This window comes from Rhinolophus sinicus, chromosome 2 (assembly GCF_057876585.1).
Source record: "Rhinolophus sinicus isolate RSI-liver-muscle chromosome 2, RSI-T2T, whole genome shotgun sequence".
Lineage (NCBI taxonomy): Eukaryota > Metazoa > Chordata > Mammalia > Chiroptera > Rhinolophidae > Rhinolophus > Rhinolophus sinicus.
Genome location: NC_142502.1, coordinates 190,274,410 through 190,296,343, shown reverse-complemented (window position 1 = coordinate 190,296,343; position 21,934 = coordinate 190,274,410). Strand labels below are relative to the sequence as shown.

Genomic DNA, 21,934 nt, shown 5'->3' with positions numbered 1-21,934 from the left:
TGCTAAAAGAGAGCCTGTGGTAATGGAGTTTTTGTCCCACCCAAGTAAGTGCTATGCAAAAAAGCATATGTGCCAGCAAACAAGCAGTTAAATTAAAAGTATAATATTCAAGTATCCAAAACTATAGTGTCCCAGTGTCCAAGGGAGAGAGGATCGTAAGTCCTTGGAGAGTGGGATGCTGTTAGGGGGCTTCCGGGACAAGTGAAGCAGCTTGAAGAGCAAGGAGTACCTGATGGTATGAATGGTTGGGGCACGCACACACATGCACACACACGCGCACACGTGCACACGCACGCACACACGCACACACGTGCACGCACACACACACAGACATTCATGCACACACGCACACACGGGCACATACGCACACGCACACACATGCACACATGCACGTGCATGTGCATATGCACGCACACACATGCACACGCACACACATGCACACACACGTGTATATGTGTGTGTATATGTGTCTAGAACAGAGGTGTCCAAACTTTTTTCAACGTTTTTCACCAAGGGCCATATGCGGTAAAATACACAAACAGACGGGCCACTCACTTGAGGTGAAGTACGTATTGCCTCACCTGGTTTATTTAAGTAAACTGAATGTATTTTGGGAATTTGCTGTGGGCCAATTAACAATGGATTGCGGGCCGCAGTTGGCCCACGGGCCGCAGTTTGGATGCCCCTGGTCTAGATGGTGTGTGAATACACACACACATATCTATAGATACACACAGCTAAAATGTTAGTTCTCAGAAATTCAGAAAATATAAATGTGGGGGAGTGAACACTCCATGATTTCGCTGTGAGATGGAGTGTTCCCTGACACAGATCTGTCTAGACATTTTCTATAGAGATGGAGGTAGCATCACAGATGAAAATACGGCTCTGGCATTTTCACGAGAAGAGAACTGTGTAGCTCCCAGCTCGAGGTACCGTATATGCTTTCCCCGCACTCCTTTATAATGGCACCAGCAGGTTCTTCTTTGTCTTAAAGAGATTTGGGGACTGCTGTAATGTTCTTGTGTACAATTTTTGTGCACATTACTGATCACTCATTAGAGTAAATAATGTCGTTGGATTATGGAATGAAAGGGTTAAAGCATTTTAAGGGCTTTCACGTGTTTTGTGAAATATCCCATTCACACCAGAAAGCTGACCCCTCTGCAGTGTGCAGGTGTCTTTTTCTCTTGAATAACTTCTGAAGTTAGCTTCCTATGGAATAAATGGGAAAACAGGTTTAAAACTAACTTATTATGCAAGTAAACTGAAAGTTGAAAAGTGAGAAAATCTATTTACCAATAAATCCATCCACTCAGTACCCAACTCTGCTGTTTTGCTACTGTCCACTTGCTTCAGTCGGCTTCGGAGACTCTGAGACGTTATTCGTTTAGATGAGATCACATGGGCTCAGGAGTTAGGAGTATGGATCTGAATTTGGAAATAAAAGTGAATCAGCATTAGAGAAACTGAAGGTTGTGTGGATAAAATGTGCATTTTTCAAGGGAAGAATCGATACTCAGAGCATCCCTCAGTGTGGACGGTGGCATCAGGAGTTGGTATATTCCCCGGTCAGTTGGCTTTCCTCGCCGTCAGTCAGAGATGCAGAGGGAGGGCTGGACGTCCTGCTCCCTTCCTCGGGCACCGGCTGAAGTGTGTGTGGGGTCGGCAGCCATGCTGTGGGCAGTGACCCACTGCTATTGTTGAAAGATACCTGGGCTTCAGCAGGTTTGCCCAAGGGAAGCAAAGCCCGTGAGGACAGCTCGGTGACCTCCGGGCTCAGAAGTGCAAAACACACCACCCAGACTTACACGTGCGAGAAACCACTGATGACCTAGGAAACGGACAGGTGGTGTTTGTGATGCAAACTGTCCCCAGCTATAGGCCACAACGCCATTAAATCGGTTGGGAAAACAGAACTTTGAGACTTATAATCCCAGTGACTTTGGCCATCTGTCATCTTTTAGGATGAGTTTTGTTGCCTCTTTACAAACAATAAACACATTCGTCTACTCTCGATTTACAGTAGTTTGAATTGTTGGCAGTAACTTCAGTCATTATGTAAAGTGAGCTTTTAAAATGTCCGATTCTTGGTTCCAACGTGAGAATTTGAAACTCCAATCAAGACCACGAGATGTGCTGAGCAGTGTTGAGCGAGTACAGACCCTGATTCCGGCCTGCTTGTCACTTAGGACACAAGCAGGGCTTGGAGCCCCTTGTCCCATCCTCGTGTGTCTAACACTGTCATTCACTGGGCGTTTGTAATAAATGTGGGGTTTTTTACAAAGAGCTGTTCATCATCAGTAGAGGAGGTCTTGTGTGTTTTGTTTTCAAGTTCATGAGCTTAACTCTACATTTGCCCTTAAAAACAGAACCCACAAGATCTCATTAGCAGTGACCAAGCGGCTCTTTGCAGCGGCAGCTTCTCTCACATGCAGACACCGGGCTTCCAGGTGTGCCGGCCACACGCACACAGGAGCCGCAGGAAAGGGGCCGCCTGCGTGGCTGGCGCAGGGGCACTGCCCCTCCCTGCTGCGTGAGGACCCACCCTCCTGAAGAGGCGAGCTGGCACCTCTGGGGACCGGGAGCTGTGAAGGACACTCTTGGCGCTGCGTCGCTGGCCAGGCAGCACTCAGCTCACGTGTCCATCCCACCTGTGTTTGCACATCAGCTCCCGCGGCCTGTGCAAAAGTGAACCCGGGCAGGTGTGTTTGGGAAATGCCGCTTACGTTCCCATTTGGTCAGAGCTGGCAGTTTACGACACAGCGCGTTATCTTCGATGTCTTTATCTGGTGAGCCCATCCTTTTCTTTGAGACATAAACATGTCTTATGACATAGTATTGCTTATTACAATATATCATTTATGGAGAACGGAACAAATAAGTACATAAATTCCTCAATATTCCACCACTCGGTTGTCGCCACTGTTTACTCAGTTCTGCTGCAGGCACCAAGTACACACTCCCCACTTTTGACCCCCAGACGCCCCTTCTGCTGGGAGCACCCTCCCCATCTGAGAAATAAGGAAAGAGCATACTGTGTGCTGTTGCTTTCTAGTCACGGTGCTGACACACTCTGATGGTCAACAGAAGAGCAGAGGCAAGGCAGAGGACCCAGGCTGGGGAGTTCAGGCTGCATTTCCCTGACGCTGAGGAGATTCTGGTGACCGTGTGATGTGTTTGTGTGGATGGAATTGTGTGGGTGCAAGGCTCTGTCACAGGGATGGCTGGTCACATTTGCTGCCTGGGGACTGGCAGTGCCTACTTTTGGTGTTGGAGGCCATGGGGGCACCTTAGGGACGGGTCATCGAGAAGCAGGACAGGAAACCTGAGGCAGCTGCTTGTGCTCTGGGGACTAAGGGTGACAACGGTTTCATGTCTGTGGGTAGCGTGGTCCACAGGAGGAACTCGCCCGGGCTGCGGGCCAGTGTATGCCCCTGCCAGCTGCCCACCTGGGTGGGGATACCATCCCTCAGCTCCGTCGCTTCCTGGGAAACTGAATGACAGCACCTCATTCGTGAGGGCTGTGAGGGCAAGTGAACCGAAAATGACTCAGGCGAGAGCCTGGCACAGAGCGAGCCTCCAAACCCTTTAGGTCTTGTCACTGCACCCTTGTCACAGCAGTTACTACTGCCATGAGGTCGTGTGTTGCGAGCACCTTCCTTCTGATATAACCAGGTCAGTCGCAGGCCGCAGATGTGTTAAAAGAGACCCAAGCCACTCAGTACAGTGCCAGAGCCGTAACCAGGAGACGGCCCCCTGAAGAGAGGTTAGTGTGATAGGCATGTGCCTAACACGCCCCATGCAGCTGTCACCTTCCGCACCTGATCTAGTTCACCTCACCGCCCCACTATGTGGCGCTTCAGTTACCTGTCACAGGGGAGGAGAGCGCACAGCTCAGCAGGGGTGGGGGGTGTTCCCACATGGGTGGCCCTGGGCAGTGGGGGCGATCGATGTGTGTTACGTCATGCTGCACGTTTTCCTACTGTGTTCGTGCAGCAGACACTCTGTGCCTACTGTGTGCAGGGGCCTACTATGTGCAGGCGCCTACTCCGTGCAGGGGCTGTTGTGGGTGCTGCAGGTATGACGTGGACACACTCTGGAGCTTACGGTCCTGTAGCACGTTGTAGGCAGATGTAAGGGTCAAGCAGGAAGAGTCCTGAGTATCCATGACCCTTGAGCCTCTTTCTGTCCATCTTCCTTCCACCATCTGGCGGTGGCGTGGTCCTTAGGGCCCTCTGCCCAACACAGCTCTGAGTCCTGCTCCATGAAGGCACGGGGCAGGAGGACACTAGCCTCACAAGGGACACAGGGCGTGACAGGAAGATGATGACACACCTCAGAGACAGTCTGGAATGCAACATACAGAAGAGAACATGAAGGTTTTTCAAATTCTGAGAGAGATACATGTTTTCCTCTCATTTTGTGTAGTGAACGCTCAGACCTCTGCGTCCTGGGCTAAAATAAACACACTTGCTCCTCAGCTTCCAAAGCACAGAGGCTGCAGGTCAAACGAAGATGAGACCCTCGTGTGTGTGTCCCTCCTGCCCTCCCACGTCACCGCCCGGGAGAGAGACAGGTGTTGGCAGGGGCCTCAGGGCAATGGCAGGGTGTGCTCCTCACCGATGCCGTGACCTGTAATTCATGCTTCAGGGTCTCTGGCTAATTTTGGAGGGTCAAGTATATTTGGTCTTTCATAACCACATACCTGGTTTAAAGGTGATTTGTAAATGCCGAGTTTGCTTTCTCGACATTGACGCTCTGAAGGCAGGTAAGCATTTGCACTTCTTAGAGTCGGCTCCGGGATGGGTACTGGGAGCCACGGCACGACGGGGGCAGGAGCTCGGGAGCTGGTCCTTGCCTGACAGGCTGTCCGCGTCAGGTTTGGGGCCTTGAGAACAGTTGGGACGAGTCACGCGATCAGACGCTGCCTGAAGCAGTCGACTTGGTAAAGGGTCAGGATGGACGAGCGTGTGGCGAATTCCGGGACAAATCCGCCTGGTTGTGGTGTTCAGTTCTCCATCTGTGCCACCGGATTCAGTTCCCTAGGATTTTGTGCAGGACCTTTGCAATATTCCAAGCAGGTATTGGTCTGTAGTTTTCTGTTCTCGTGACGTCTTGTGGTTTTGGTATCAGAATAGCATCTGCCTTATGGAAGCAGTAGGGAGAGGCCCTCTTCTGGTTTTGGCGGAGTTTGTGGGTAATTGAATGTTTGGTAGAATTTAGCGGTGAAGACTTCTGGGCCGTGGCTTTGCTTTGTGGTTAGTTTTTTGGTTAATCGAACTCTTTTCTTGTAATATTGTCCATTCAGAGTTCTTGAGTCAGTTTTGGTAGTTTGTGTCTTTCTAGGACTTTCTCAATTTCATATAAGTTATGTCATTTATCAGCATACCATAGCTCGCAGAATTCCTTTATAATTCTTTTATTTCTGTAATATTGATAGTAATATCTCATCTTTCATTTTTTATTCTAGTCTTGTGAGTCTTATTTCTTTTTTCTTTGGTAAATCCACCTAAAGCTTGTCAACTTCGCTGATCTTTTTAAAGAACCAGATTTTGTCTACATTGATTTTCTCTTCTCTGTTTCATTAAGTCCGGCTCTAATCTTTATTGTTTCCTCCCTTATGTTTACTTTATGTTTAGTTGTGCTCTTCATTTTCTAGTGTCTTAAGATAGAAGGTGAGATGGCTAATTGGAGATCCATTTTCCGTTGTTAATCAGGCATTACACCTATAAATACACAAGACGGTTCCAGCTGTGTTCCATCGGTTCTGGACTGTCACGTCTTCATTTTCATTCATCTCAAATCATATGCTCATTTCTTCTTTGATTCGCTCCTCTGCCTCATCTAACCTGCTGGCAATTCCTTCAAGTGTGTTCTGTGTTCTTTATTTCAGTCATTGTGTTCTTTAGTTCTAACTGGTTGTTCGTTATCATTTCTCTATTCTTCCTTATGTCGTCTCTAAGCTCCTTAAACATTCTTATCATTAGTGTTCTGAACTCTGTCTCTGATAGGTTGGTTACCTCTATTTTATTTGGTTCCAGTTCTGGAGGTTTCTTCTGTTCTTTTATTTGGGACATGTTTCTTTGTTTCCCCATTCTGGCTGACTCTCTGTGTTTGCTTCGATGTATTAGTAGATCCCCTAGGGTTCTCAGTCTTTGCTGGGTGATCTTATGTAGTATGTGTCCTTTATATTTGACTTGCACCACTTCCCTATTCTCCTGTGCGTGTGCTCCAAAGGTGACCTTTGTGTTGTGTTTGTTCTCCCGTTAAAGTTGAACTTTAATTGCTTTTGGCTTGTCAGTAGGTGGGATTGACTTCAAGGCTGTCCAGTTGTGAGAATTGGCTCTGACCACAGTGGATGAGCTGCTGCATGAGGGTTGAACGCCCAGATAAGGCTTGGCCCCTATGGGCTCTTGTGCCTGTAGAGAATTCCCTCTGGGTGTGTCACTTGTAGGTCAAACCCAGTAATACTCTGGTTTGGTCTGGAGTTGGCCTCTGGGTGTGTGTAGGGCCCTGGTAGGGCAATTTCAGAACAAAACAAATCAACAAGCACAATAACAACAACAAAGAAAAAACCACATTCTCTCACATGTAAAAACAACTGATAACCGACACTCAACACAGGCAAAAATATCAAATACACACACACACACACACACACACACACGAAAAGTTAATACTGAAAAATGGAAAGAGGGAGGAAAAGTAGGGCAGGGAAGAGAAAAAAAAAAAAAGAGAAAGAGGGGAAAGTGTATGTATATGTACATATAATATAAGCTAAAAATGACAGTCATACGAAAAAAAAAAGCTTTTTGCCTTAAGCCCACCAAACAATCTCCAGGTTGTCCTCTGTTGTACAAAGAGTCCTCTACGTCTTGTGCAGGCAGATCTGGCCATCTGGCGCCCAGAGTGACCCTGGCCCTGCAGTTCTAGATGAGTGGGGTTATGAGGTGTGGTTGGTAGTTTCTACAAAGTCAGTGCACTTTCTGCTCTCACCTGCACATACGCTCACTGAGAGCAGCACAACCAGCCGCTGGGACATGGGCTTCTCTGTGCACAGGTCTCCTGAGTCTTAGGGCACTTCTTCCGTCAGGGGGTGTGGAGGGCTGGAGATTTCTGAGCTGCTGAAAGCCCAGAGCTGCCTCTGCCCCCTGCTGTTAGCCCCTGTGTGTGTGTGTCTGCTGCTGTAATTATCTTGTCACAGCAGCAGCCCAGAAAAGGTGGGGGCTCGGAAAGGAGGTTTCTGCCGTCTCCCAGCCCAGCAGTGTCACACTCTTCCCTGCCTCTTCCCTGGGTCACAGTTGAAAGCAGCTTTTTTCCGGGTCCTGAGCACTATGGCTCCTCTGTTATCTGACATACTCCTCAGTTCAGGGACCAGCTAGAGACTCTGGAAGGGCGGGGCTAGGATTGCTGTGGGAGAGTGGGGGAAGGGGCCCAGGTATGGCTTTGCTTTTTTGTTTGACCTGGGGCCCAGCTGGAGATCTCCGATGAGGTTACTGCCTCAAACATGGGATACCTGCTCTCTCTGCAGGAGAGATCAGCTGTGGGACCAGAGAAAGAGCCCACCTCCTGGCCCTTGTGATCTCTGTTCTGTGTCCTGGGGCCCCCGCGTCTCCCCAGCCGTGGATGCGGCTGCGTCTCCACTCCACTCCCTTCCCTCTTCCCATGGTCGCCCGGTTTGCCCACCTTGGAATAACCCTTGTCCGAGCCTCTTCGCTGCTGTGTGTGATGAGCAGAGAGTCTTTGATGGGTTATAGATGTTCAATTTGGGGTAAGTTCCAGAGGAGAACGCAAGGAGACCACCTCACTGCTGCCATTCCTATGACGTCACCTCTGCTCTTCTTTGATCCATTCATTATTTGGGACTGTATTGTTTAATTACCATATACTTACGAATTTCTCAATTTCTTTCTGTTATTGATTTCAAATGTGAGTCCACTGCGGTTGGGAAACACACTTTGTATGATTTCTGTCCTGTTAAGTGCTCTGAGTTTCTCTGGCCAGGTACATAGTCCGTCCTGAAGCAGGCTGAGCTTGCGTCCTGTCACTGCCTGGGGAGTCCCACGGGGCTGCCAGCTGCTCCATCGTGCGGCTCCGGCTCCCCTTGCTTGTCATCCTGCTCAGTTTTTCTAGCCGTTATTACAAGTGGGTATTGAAGCCTCCAACTATTTGGCCCAGCAGTGCATCATATACATATTATTTTATATAATTGCCTTTTGCATTATTTACAATAAGAGAGGAGAAATACGTATACTGTTTTTATAGTTATATTATTACCTTTACTAGTGGTCTTTGCTTTCTCATGTGGATTCAAATAACAATCAGGGGTCTCCTGCTTTCAACCTAAAGAACTTCCATCAGTCTTTCCTGTAAGGAGGTTTTATCAGCAACACATTCTCTAGATCTTGCTTATCTTGGAATGTCTTCATTTTACCTTCGTTTTTCACAGAGAGCTTTGGTGCGAAACGCAGTATTGGTGCTGTATTTCTACTTGGTTGGCAGATTTGTCCTTTGAGCACTTTGATGTGCTGTCCTAGCATCTCCTGGCCTCCAGTCTCCACTGAGAGGTCAGCTGTTCATTGCTGTTACCTTATCGGTGATGACTTGTTTCTTCTCTTGCTGCTTTAAGATTTTTCTCTTGTCTCTGATTTTCAGCATCATTGACGTAAGTCTGTTTGTGGGTATCTGTGTGAATAATCCCACTTGGGCTATTTGAGCTTCCTGGATACGGAGCTTAGTGTTTTTCAATAAATTGGGGAATTTTTCAGCCATTATTACTAAGAATATGTTTTCTGCTTCTTTCTCCTCCGCTACTCCCTTTATGCAGGTATATTGGGGTCGCATTTTCAGAGGCTCTGATGATTTTTCTTCACTCTTCTTTCTGTCTGTCCTTTAAATTACGTGAGGTCTATCAATTTGTTTTCAAGTTCCCTAATTATTCTTTCCTTTAAAATCTATCAAGCATGTCTAGTAACATTTTTGTTTCAGTTATTGTACTTTTTAACTCCAGTTTATCCAATTTAGTTGTTTTTTGTAGTTTCTCTTTTCTTACTGGTATTGATATTCTCTATTTGATAGGACGTTGTCGTCATATCTTTATTTCTTTAAACATGGTTTCCTTTAGTCCCTTGAATATGTTTGCAATGGCTGTTTGGACACCTTTCTGTTCAATGTGACATCTGGTCCTGCTCACGGATGGTCTCTGTGCCTGCATTTTCCCAGCGTATAGGTCATAGGTATATTCTCCTGTTTTTAGCAACTCTGGGTACTGGTCCCAACCCCACCCCTTCTGGGGCTTGTTGTTCCCATTTGTTTGTTTGTTTGCTTGTTGGTTGGATTATTTTTGTGATGTCTATCCAGCACCCTCCCCCCGATAGTGTCCCGCCTCTGTGGTGGTGCTCGGAGGTGCAGTTTGGGTGTGTACACAGTCACCCTGGGCTGACAGTGGGGTTTGACAGGATCCCTTTGTCTCTTTCCCCGACCACACCCATTTATTAAACTTCACTAATTTCTAGCTGATTTGTCTATTGTTTGGAACAAATCTTTGTGGCATAAATGGTGCTGCAGAATAATCCAGTCACATCTAGTTTCTTAGAAAGACTAGATCCTGGGGTCAGAGCTTGAGATTCGTTCTGACCCAGGAGAGCTCCTGTCAGGTGCCTTACCCAGGTTTTCTCCTGCAACCCACCAGCTGCCAGGTGAGCCTGATTCATTCAGTCTGTGGTGGTCCTTTCAGCTGCCTTTCTCCACAGCAAACAGCGCTTGCAGTGAGCCCAGGCCGGACTTCTCCAGCCCTGTTGCAAGGACAGGCGGTGCCTTTGCAAACCTTTCCTGAGGAACTCGAGGCTGTGGCCCCTGGGTAACAGCTCTGAGCCAAGGCGAGTGGAGACAAGGACACTTGTCTGTAAACAAATTTTCTGTTGAATCAAGTCATGCAGATCAAGGTGGGAGTGGCACCTCATCAGGGATGTCTGCTTAAGGAAAAGAAAGGGTTGTTTCATCAAGGAACCATAGTCTGATAGATTTGGCCCATGAATGCACAGGACTGTTTGAAAATGTCTCTGGTTCCTACTCCTTCTCTTATGGTCTTTCCCTGCTTAGTGAAACCGTGATTAAAGTCATATCTGAAAGATTAAAACATAATTTAGTGTGGACCTTATTTTTTTTTTAATGTTTCTTTTATTGGTTTTTACCTTTCAATTATTTGCGTCGGGACATGAAGTCATAGGCTACCTGGGTTAGTATACACTGCGTTCTTAAGAAAAAAATGAACAGAGGTGTAAAGACGTTCCTTTTCTGTACTAACTGTGTCAGTCAGCTCGGGCTGCCACCGCAGGACGCCACAGGCCAGGGCGTATGCAGCAGACATTTATTTTCTCTCAGTTCTGGAGAACAGAGGTCCGAGGTCAGGGCGCCAGCACCCTCGGTGTCTGTGAGAACCCCCTCCCTGCTGTCGGTGAGAACCCCCTTCCTGGCCGGCCCACGCTGCCGCCCTCTCTGTGTCCTCACCTGGCAGAGTTCTAGGCCTCCTCTTACAAGGACACTAGTACTGTCAGATCGGGGACCCACTCGACCTTACTTCTTTCCTCCAAGGCCCGAGCAACACATATGTCCACACTGGGGATTAGGGCAGCAACAATGATGTTTGGAAAGGGTACAACTCAGTCTGTAACAGTAGTTTTGTACAAATTATATTTGGAAAACAGGCTTTGCATTATAGGGAAGTACTGAGCTGCAGACAGTCGTTTTGCTGTTAGGAATCATTTGTCACGGCAGGCTTTGTGGCACGCTGATTTTCATGGAGAAAAGGACGGAGAACCAACTTCTTCAAAAGCGCTGTCATAAATCAGAAATGCACGTGTGGCCATAAAACATGGTCAGTGCTGTGAGGACGCGTTTCCCTTGCCCTGTCATCGTCGTGATAAGAGGTTTCAAAAGCACAGCAAACTGCCTTCGAGGGAGAAGCTACCGAGGACCCCACAGGCAGTAAGCCAGAGTTTCCACGGGGGCAAGAACTGTCTCCCATGGGACTCGCCCTCCGTGTTTTTATTGAATTAGGAATAGCTGTTGGTGGGAGGTCTCAAAGTACTGACCTGAGCTCCAGTAAAGCTCCTCACCACGCGGGAGCGTCCGCGGATGGGCACGCTGTCTGTCTGCCGTGTGTCCTGCGTGTGCAGATCCATACTGAGTGGGCTGGAGGGCGGCGTGCGGCCAGCGGGGCTGAGGGCCCTCGGCGCTCCTGCAGGACAGGTCTGCGGGCTCCTCGCCCAGCACCGTCCTCTCCTTCCTGCAGGCCCAACGCCTTCCAGGTGGTGGCGCTGGATGGAGCGAGCTCGGGTCTGCTTCAGTTTCCCAGCGCCCAGGAGCACGCTGGCTGGCTCCAAGCCGTGTCCGCAAACATCGGTGACCTGACACTGCAAACCGTGAGTACCGCGTCCCACTCCCTCTAATGCACGGAGATAATTAGGGGCCTTGTCACTCAGGATTCACCCGAAAACAACCAGCTAGAGCATGAAACAGAAGAACAGGTACTTCCCCCCAACATTTCAGATCTATGACTAAAAAAGTTAAAATTTAAGCCATGTGAGTGTTTCCTCAGTAAGAGCATAAGCTGAGTCAGACGTCTGGGTACTTGAATGGTGGGTCCCTCCCTCCCTCCCTCTCTCTCTTGCTTTCCATGTTCATACACATAAATATTTGTGTGAATAGAAATAGAAATAAAGATAGATAGATATTATAGATAGATTCCAAATGCATGGATATAAAGTGGCATTTTTATTTGGGGAACCTACTTGGGTTAAAGGTATAATTCCTCGAAACATGATGAAAACTTGTAAAGCGGCATTTCCAACCCGAAAGATGACTTCTCCAATTGTCACTGCAGGTATCAAAAAAGAAACAGTGCTTTGTCTCCTGGACTGATCTTTTTCATTTTTAAGGTCAATGTGAAATACCAAATGAAGAGTAAAACGAGATCGGGTGGGAGTGAAAAATCAGTCGAGTATGAGGTTCTTTGAAGCCACCCCTGTGTGGAGGCCACAGCTGGGAGGTTCCTGAAAGGTGGCCTTTGACCAGCTTTCTTGTTCTCAGTCCCTCCCAGCTGACTGGCCCTGGTGACTGCGGGGACACCCCAACCGAGGCTTCTGTCCCAGGGCGGGCTTTGGGCTCGTGCTCTCACAGCAAGGCCAGGCCCCGCATCCCGCCCACACCCACCCCACCCACTGCCCTCTTCCTCTGTCCACACTGCCTTGCTCCTGGACGCTGCAGGCGAGGCCGGCAGAGCACATTAAAATATTGGGGGAATATGTTGGATTTCTCTTCTCCAGACCTCAGGGCTTCCTTCAGTTACGTAAGGAGGCCTAGAACTTTTCAAGACCTTAGTTTTAAAGGTTAACATTCTCAATTCTGAAGGTACCTGGATGTAAAAGGAAAAGAAAGAAAAAACACAGGTGGTGGTCGGTTGATATTTGCTGAACTGCCTGTGACGAGAGCTCTTCAGGTTTAGGTGATGTCCACACATTCTAGCAATTCAGCCGAGCAGAGCAAAGGAAACGCCAACACTTCAGAGCCAGACACGTAGGCTCAGAGCCCTTTCCAGTGTGGAGCCTTGGCGTGCTATTGTTTTGCACTTCCTGGCCTCACTGGTAAAGTCTGGGAAACAATACGACCTTTCAGGAGTGCACTAAGTGAAGGATCAAATGAGGAATGTGAAAGCCGTCATGACCATAAGTTCATGCACAGCAGAGTCATTTCCCTATTTTTCCAGATGATGAAATTTAAGCATCAGCTGTCCCATAGCTTTACTTACATAAAACGCTGATATTTGAAAAACAGTAATTTAAGTATACCAACACTGGGTTTTTTTCTGTTATGGGAATTGCTGCCAGCCATTGGTATTTACTCTGCTAAGAAATGAATTGTAAGAGAAACTCCCAAGGACCCTCCCTGCAGCTAGTTAATTCCGTTGCCAGTGAGACAGGCTGCAAATCTGTGGCATGAATGTGCTTGTCTCAGCGACTGACTCCTCTCCTCGCTTCCCTCTCTCTGCAGATGGAAATGACAAATACGTGCTGTTCTCCGTGTGACCAGGTAGGGGCAGTGTTTTTTGTGCTTGTCGTATAATAAGTCTCCAAAAGTACTTTCTTCCTGTTGATGACATTTGATTTGGAAATTTTGATAGAAAAACATGAGCACATGCCAGACGGAGGTCATGCCCTCACTGTTCACAGCACCAAACTACTCGTGCGCCGTGGAAATAGTGTAGGAGGAATCGTCCCATCTCCTGTGTGGGCTGTGTGATCAGGTCTGTCTGTCGGCAGCCGTGTTTCATGAGGAAGCGTGATGAGAGAATCGCATGCCGCTGCAGTGGTTTAAGCTGACAGGGTGTACGATGGAGGCACCTGTGTAACTTGGAATCTCAGGCACCGAGTGATTTGCTTAGATAGCGTCCTCACTTGGAGAGCTTCCCTCTTGCGTGGTCTTTGACCCAGCAGGTGTTATTGTGGGAGGTGGGCACCCTCCCCAGACAGGCAATTTGCTCACCTTGAGGCCCAGTCACAGGTGTGGCTCCCACGTTGGGACCCTCAGCTCACCGTCCTCAGAGCGCAGGCCCGACCTCCAAGTGAAGGGCTGCTCCTGGGCTGGGCCTATGGGGACGTAGGAAGATCTCTCACATCAAGCTGCGGGACAGGTAGGGTAACTCCAGGCCACTGTGTCGTCCTGCGTCCTTTCTGATAAAGCCATAGTGTAGGCTGCACAGGAAGGGCACACAGTTTTTGTTTGTAGCTCATTAGTTTCTGATTGTATCTTTCATGCGTTTGAGGAAGTGTGCACTGTAGCCTCAAGTGAAGAAAGCTGAGAAGAATGCATTCAGCGTACTTTAAGTACTGCTTGTCAACACTTTAAATGACGCTTAGTGATAAAATTTGAATTCAAGATGGCAGACATTTGGGAGATTAAGCCTCTGCCAATCAAAAATTTACTGAAGAAAGATTGGAAATTAGGACCAAGTTTTTAATTAAACCAGTCTGGTCGACATTTTTAAATTAGAAAAGAAATTCTAAGAAAAGTTACTCTTGTAATATTTTTCTAAATTTATGATCAACTATGTTTTTTTTCATATATCTAAACGATATGGTTAGCGATTTAATGAGTAATATTTCCATAAGTGTCTTCAAGTTAATACAGGATTCATTTCATATTCTTATACATGAAATATTATATTCCAGCTATGCTTTGTGTTTCTGACACAGAAGTTGTCAGACTTTTCCACTGAGGACGTACCTGTCCATACTTCACACATGAAGCACATCTTCTCTGGATTTATTTACTGAGGCTGCTGGGAGAATGGACCACATCGGTCCTGTTGTCTCCAGGAATAATTTGCCATTAGAAATTGGGTTTCTGTTGGCAAAATCAAAATTAGCAAAATGCCCGCGAGGTCCTTTTTAAAATGAATGAGAGGCTCCCCTGAGTGCATGGGCGGGAGTGCTCCGGCAGTGCTCCAGCGGTGCTCCTCCGTCTCGTTCACGGTGGGGCAGTTCTCTCTCCTCTCCTGTGACTGTCCTGACACATCAGCCACGGTCAGTGGTTCGCACACAGTTAAGTACAGAGCAAATGTGAGCAGCCCTTATGCTGAGAACATGCCGCTGTGATGTGCAGTTTCCATGGGCCTTGAATTTGATGTGTTTGGAAGAACACCGAGGGTTCTCATAGGTGCACTTGAACTACTTGGCACCACGAGAAGCACTCGTCTGGAAATCAAAACATGTTTTATTTTGCTTTGAATTTAACTCCTCTTTCTCGTTGCCTCACAAGAGAGAATCGTGAATTAAGGTTCAGAGAAACTTAAAACTGTCTGAGAAGCAAACTCCCACTAGAGACAGAGAACATTCAATGAATAGTGGTTCAAACACCTTGGAGGCAATGGGATAACCTTGCTTTTGTTTTAGTGAAATGTTATCGCATATTGAACCTCATATGTGCGATGTCACTCTTGGCAGCCTTATTTAACTAAAACCTGGATTCCGATCCCAGCTAATCCCTTCTCTGGTGGTGTAACGTAAATAAATTAACATCTGAGTCCTAGTTTTTCATCTATAAATGAAGAAAGTCTTACTGAGTAATCTAAAGTCTTTTTTTAACCTTAAAAAGTTCTATATAACTTTGAATTTACTTGGGTGTTTGAATTAGTTTATTTGGAAGTAAATATTAGAGCCTCACTATGTAGAATTATTAACGAATTACCCCCACCATATCTTTTTGCGCTTTCGGTAGAGGATTCTTTCACATTTTCTCCCCAAATTAAACATTTTGTGTATTATAGTTTATATTTATGATGTTGGACCCTTCAAAGACAGAATTTTAAAAATCATTCTGGACAATTACTGATTTGGTGTATAGCAAATAAATAATATTTGAATAAGTATTAAAAAATAAAGATATTTGACAACCACTGAAATTGGCCAACAAAAACCAAACAGGATTAGAAGGATAATACAAAAGGCATAGGATATACATTTTTAGACTCTTACATCTAATACATAAAATGACTGTACAACTTGTTATCCACACTGGGTACTTCTTTCTGGGACAAAGACCAACCTAAAAGTGACACTAAAACAACAGGCACAGATTTTGAATTGTCCCAAACAAACCGGAACATATGTCTACCCAGTATGATAGCAGATAGCTCTGTGTATTTCCAAAATAAATTTCTCCTCAAAAGCCTGAATTAAAGGGAGATGTGGATGCCTTAACTACCAAACAAACACACACACACACACAAAAAAAAAAAAAAAAGAAAGAAAGAAAGAAAGAAAGAAAGAAAGAAAGAAAGAAAGAAAGAAAGAAAGAAAGAAAGAAAGACCACCCTGAACAACTCTGGTAATTCTGACTACTTCTGTATAAAGGAAAAGACCAGCTGTTCTGTCATCATCTGATGGATGCTGAACTAATTATCTTGACTCATTCAAGTGAGGAAGAAAGAAAAAGAGTTTCCTATAGAAATGCCATCAGAAAAGATAAATGAAAATATGCTTCTTTACTATAATGGTTATGTCCCCTTAATTTAATTATGGTGATACAATCAGATAGGTGTTCATAAAATTATAATATACATTTCTTGGGCTATGTAAAGCCATTAGAAAATTCATAATGTAAAAGATAAAATTCGCTCTCCTTCAAGTTATTTATGAACTGCATATACCTAAAAATACTTCATAAATCAGCCACTGTTTCCAATAATAGCTAAGCTGTAACTTATTTATCTGCTAATTAATGTAGGTGGAATCCAGCTGCATAGGGAATTTCATTACATTCACATCCAAGTTGCAGACATTTCCGATTATTAACCTGTGTGTCGCCCTCTTGGCCAGAAAAGGAGCTCGTCCTTCACTCCTCCAAATAACATTCCTGTTGGATGACGTGCCGAGCGCCCTTCACCAGATACAGGAAGGAACAGACTGTGCAGTGCTGGATGGGCGGGCCGCAGGTTAGAGGACAGGGCTGGGGAGAAACAGGCGCTCGGCCCACGGCGCCCCCCAGAGACCTAGAGCAAGTGCCATGCTGCGTCCGGTCGGGCGGCAAATCTGTGTCTGGACAAGGGCAGCCCTGAGAGGGTGCATGCTGCCCTGGTCAGCCTGGGACGTACATGTCCAGCCTTCTCTCCTAGCTCTGTCCACGGTAATAAATCCAGCTGTCCGTAATGTCTGTCTTCCTGGCGTCTGCCTGACATCTGTCTGTCTGGCATCTGGCATCGCATTTGTTTCTATGTGGCTATTACTGCCATGTCTTAAGTTCCTCCAGGTCAGGTTCCCATGTATCATTCTTGTGAAATCTAAACTGCAGCACTGCAGCGGTTAAGTATTTCATGAAGAGAAGGAGGAGGGTGGGAGGCTTGGCAGTGTTTGGATATGTGATTAAAAACTTAAAGGAAAAGGAAAGAGTGCAGGTTTTGTCCTTCCCTACAGGCAGAAGAACTCTTGAATCTCTTCTTCCCCTTTGTGAGTCTAATTAGAAGCAAATTCAAAGGCTCTGGCTAGTAGGAGTTCTCACCAGAGGAAACACGTGTTGGACAGATTTCCAGGAGCCCCGCAGCACACTGTGACAGATGCAGAGAGGGGCGTTTTGTTTCCATTCCTACTGTTTTCCTTCTGGATTGTGATTATTTTCCGTTCCCCACCAGTCTGCTAAAACAGCTAGTAAAATGAAACGTGTCTTATCCACCATGTACAAAGAACTCATAAAACTCATGGTAAGGAAACAACCCAACTGAAATGAAATATGTTTAACAATGGGAATTGAGCACCATATTATGATGAAAAGTATTGTTAGTGTTATAAAGCCCCCCAAAATATTTATCTACGTGACCCGATCAGACAAAAAGGGAAATAAATAAATCAATTCTATGTTTTTAAATAATCTATGTACTTGGTTTCAAACCCACAAGACGTTTAAGGAATCAGTGATACTTGGGTGTCCGCCACGCATTACTGAAGGACACGTGTCATCTGAACAGCGTGTTGTTAGTTGGCTGCTGCCCGCCAGCGCTCTCAGTGGGGTGCCTGTGTCTCGGCACTCAATCCCGGCACGTACCATGCAAGGGCATGCTAGTCCCCTTCTCCGGTGGTCAGCAGAGTTCTGTGTGTGCGAGGACACGTATGAACTACAGCTGTCGTCTGCTAATAACAAAACTATACAGCATCCAGCTCTTATCACACAGATGTGAGGGCTTAGAAGTTCACAGCTGTGCATGTGAGTGGCCTCAACACCAGGCCCGTGAAAATGCTGACTGTTCAGCCATGGCGAGCGTTGTCCCTAGCATGACACACATCAGTTTTCTCTCCCTCGGCAGGAACAATGTAGAATATCATCTAGCATCTTGACATACGAGGTCTTTCACCAGGCACAGGAGGGAAAGCTGTCAGTGATTTATCAAGCAAAGAATGGTATCAGAAATGGCCTACCTGGAGCCCAGGAGTAGTCATTGCACTCGCCCAGACAGCGGCCATCACGGGCACTCACATGGGCACCAGTGTCTGCGGGACGCCCCCCCCCCCGCCCTGAAACAGCTCCCAGGACAGTGCATGTCCAGAAGTGGTTGCCATGACCACGATAATGTCCTAACAGTTTTGTGCAAGTTGCTTTAAATATTTACTACCTAAGAATATGTTAGGGTTTTTTTCTTCTTAACATGACAAAATGAGGAAGTGGAAAAATTAAAATGAAATGACTCTTACCACTTACTACAAAATATGTGTCCCATTAAAATTTTAGGCAAGATGCACAGGGCTTTAGCTTAATATATTGAGTATGAACTCATGCGCTGAATTCTTAAGTTGTTTGACTGTTTCCATTAACTTTGAATCGTATTCTGATTTGTCATTGTTTGCATTTTGTGTCACAGATGAAATATAGTCAGTGCCAGCTGTAGTAATCTAACATGGTCATACTAAGTTTGCTGTTGTCAGGAAGTTGAACTGAAGAAACAATTGTCCCACGTTTGTCAAGCTTACGCTTACTATAGAAATGGAAAATGCAGTTAGTTGTTTTTGCCACTCACAGACAAGTGTGTAACACTAACACTAATGGAATGAAATGAAATGCTGTGTTGTACGAGATACTTGGAAGGTACAAGTTGAATGTCGCTGAGTGGTCAGCACTGGCCACACCAGAAGTGGTCAGCAGCGCGCGTGTGCAGCCTGGCCCGATAACAAACTCTGGATGTTTCAGCGGGATGTCATAGACTCTTGTCTGCTGCTTCATCTGGAGACAGACCTGGGGCCCCGGCCCCTCCGCCCCAGGCTGTGGCTTTGGTGTGCTGAGGTCGTGGGAGGATGATGTGTTTGGTGGCTGTCTGGCTGCCCCTGTGACAGTGCACAATTGTCAGGGCTTCTAACTTTCAAGCTTTCCCTCTGCAGGTTGTGCACATGGGTTGGGTCAGTGAGAGGCTCGAAGAGGCTGACCGCTCTCAAACCTTCAGGCCCACGTTCCTGGCCCTAAAAGGCCCCTCCCTGTACATGTTCTGCACCCCTCCGGTAAGGACACTCTGACATTCCCGGGAAGGGTGCTGGTGAGGAGAAGCAGCCAGACAACCTGGGTTTGGAAGAGACCAGGCTTTTGTCCCCTGTCCCTCCATGGTTGGAAGGGTTCTGCTCAGGATTCACTGGCTTTTCTGCCTCTAAATCCATAGATGAATCCATTTCTGTCTTTCACTGGGAGATGGCAGCCTCGCTCTGCTTACAAACCTGCGCTGTTGGAGTTGGGGGTTCAGGAGGCCATGTCTTAGAGCATCAGTCATGCGGTGGGAGAACTCCCAGAACAAAACAGACAGACCCTTCTCTTCAGGCATTTCTGAAACATAAAAGCTATTCTTTTCCCTCACATCTTCCAAGGTTTATTAAAATAAACAGCCCGATTTAGTCTGGTCCATCATGTAAATTTTATGCTGAATGCTACAGTTTGCATTTTATTTTCCAATTCCCACAAACACAGCTCACTTCGAACTGACTAAATGTGTCGTAATTGTTTTTAGCAATATGATCATTTACTAACTTAAAGTAACGAGTGGGTGCCCTGCCTAGAAGTAGTCTGAACATCAGAACTACAAACAACAAAACCTGTGCCTTCATGTTCTAGGAATTTGAATGCAAGTTCTGTTGAGCATTGATGGAGCTTTGTGCCATTAAAAATAAGTGAAAGGATTTCCTTCTTCTTAAGGCTGGATGACATTCCACCCTGTGCATATGCACATTCCCTTTACTCACTCATCCGTCAGGGGGTGTTCTGGTTGCATCCACGTCCTGACAGTGGAGAAGAAAACTGTCGTGAACATGGGAGTGTGGATAACATGAGATGCAGATTGCATTTCCTTTGGATAAACACCAGAAGTGGAATTGCTGTGCCATATGATGGTTCTAGCTTCAATTATTCTAATCTTTATTCAATGTGTTGTGGTAACAGTGGTTAGTATAATAAAATTACATAGGTTTGAAGTGTACAATTCTGTATCACATCATCTGTACATCACATTGTGTGTTCACCACCGAGTCAGTTCTCCTTCCATCACCACATGTTTGAACCCTTTTTCCTCATCTACCACCCCTTTCCCCCCTCCCTCTGGTAACCACTGAACTGTTGTCTGTCTCTATGAATTTCTGTTCCTTTATTTGTTTGTCTTGTTTCTTTGTTGCTTTCAGTTTTATATCCCATATATCAGTGAATTCATATGGTTCTCAACTGTTTCTGTCTGACTTAGTTCACTTAGCATTATACTCTCAAGATCCATCCATGTGGTCACTAATGGCAGTATTTCCTCTTTTCTTATGGCCGAGTAGTATTCCATTACGGTGGAAAATGATACTCCAAGCAAATATTTTCAACCTTTTGAGGGACTTCATGCTGTTTTCCAGAGCGGCTGCTCACTTCCATTCCCACCAACAGCACACGAGGCCCCTCCCACCCCCACTTCACCAGCACACGTCCCCTCTTCCTTTGGCAGCTGATGGAGAGGTGACGGCACAGGTCGCAGTGCAGGTTTCATGGCTGTTCTCTATCTTCAAACTCATTGCATTGTATACATTAAATGTGCACCATTTTTTGTGTCAATCATATGTCAACAAAGTTCTTTCAAATGTAACAAAGGGACAAATCAAGTTCCACATTCAAACATAAAGACAACACATATTTGTTTTAATTGGTAAGGATAGTTTTTTTGTACAATTAGCTTTGCATTTTGGAGTAATTTTAGATTTACCAGGAAGTTGCACATGTGGAAGGAGAGTCCCTGTGTTCCCAAATGTTAGCTCTTCCATAGCGGGTGTGTTTGTTAAAACTAAACTGCTAACCACGGTATAGCACCATTAAGTAAACCCAGCCTGGGGAACCTGCCCAGTCCCCCACTGAGTGTTTCTTTGTCCCCAGCTGCCGTCCAGGCTCCCATGTCACAGTGACACACCAATGCTGTGGTTTCCTCACGTGAGGCGTTCCCTAAATATTTGCATAAATGATCACTGAATGCTCCTCAGGACAAATGTAATAATATTCGTTAACATTTATTGCTAAATGTAAGATTATATGGTTTCATCTCACAGGGTAACATTAGAAAATAACTAGGAATTTAAAGACATGAAAATGACTGTGAATAACCCTCCATTGAGGCTCCAGAGAGGATGATCGGGGACCCGAGAGAGTGGCCGTCAGTGATCAGGTCTCATTAGGCTCCAGCAGGGGTGCATCGCCTGCCCCTGTGAGGACAGAACAGGCTCTCAGCTGCCCCACCCCCGCTCCCGGTGCCCACGTCCAGCTCACGCCCCTGAGGACTCGCAGTTCCCTTGTCCCGTGTTCAGGTCTCGGTATGTGATTTCTCCTCGTGTACAAAATTCTAAATTATGAGAAAGGCTTTCAGTATTGCATCAAATTCCATACCTGTGTGAGCAAAATACAGTTTAATCCACTTCCCTTGGGAGTTTCGATGTCATGAACAGAAGTTCTTATTTGTGGGGGCAGAGGGCACCTCCGCAGTCATGCGATGGGTAATGTAATTTTTATTAATGCCGGGTTTTGCTTGTTCATTTTAAAATCCCCCGGCCTACTTTCTTGGCAGCACCGCTCGCCCCAAACACCACATCGTACAGATAAATCACCGCCCTCAGCTGTTCAGATTTGGCTGCAGTCAACTCCCCTTGCACTCCTGTCAATATTGTGCTGAGAAATTCGAAATCTGTTCAGATCTCTGCTCTGAGGGAAAGGACTGACCGGTGAACAGAAACCGACAGGACGCTGTGTCCCCTCCATGCCCACCCTCAGCAGTGGCGGGTCCCCGGGACATAAGCGGCTACCCCCACCCCCGCTCCTGGGCCCTGGTGAGCCAGCTCTCATACCCTCCTCTGCTTGTTTAGCTCAGACATCTTCCAAATGGCAGTGCGTTAGG

At 46.4% G+C, this 21,934-nt stretch overlaps 1 protein-coding gene across 2 annotated transcripts in view; it reads left to right on the top strand.

The window, feature by feature from the left end:
* Positions 1 to 21,934, top strand: part of SNTG2 (syntrophin gamma 2) — a 154,786-nt gene that overhangs the window by 90,764 nt on the left and 42,088 nt on the right. For both annotated transcript variants that reach the window (XM_074331613.2, XM_074331614.2), the window contains exons 10-12: positions 11,297 to 11,426; positions 13,054 to 13,092; positions 18,924 to 19,040. In XM_074331613.2, the coding sequence (XP_074187714.2) occupies positions 11,297 to 11,426; positions 13,054 to 13,092; positions 18,924 to 19,040 (286 nt within the window). The remainder of the gene's footprint in view (positions 1 to 11,296; positions 11,427 to 13,053; positions 13,093 to 18,923; positions 19,041 to 21,934) is intronic.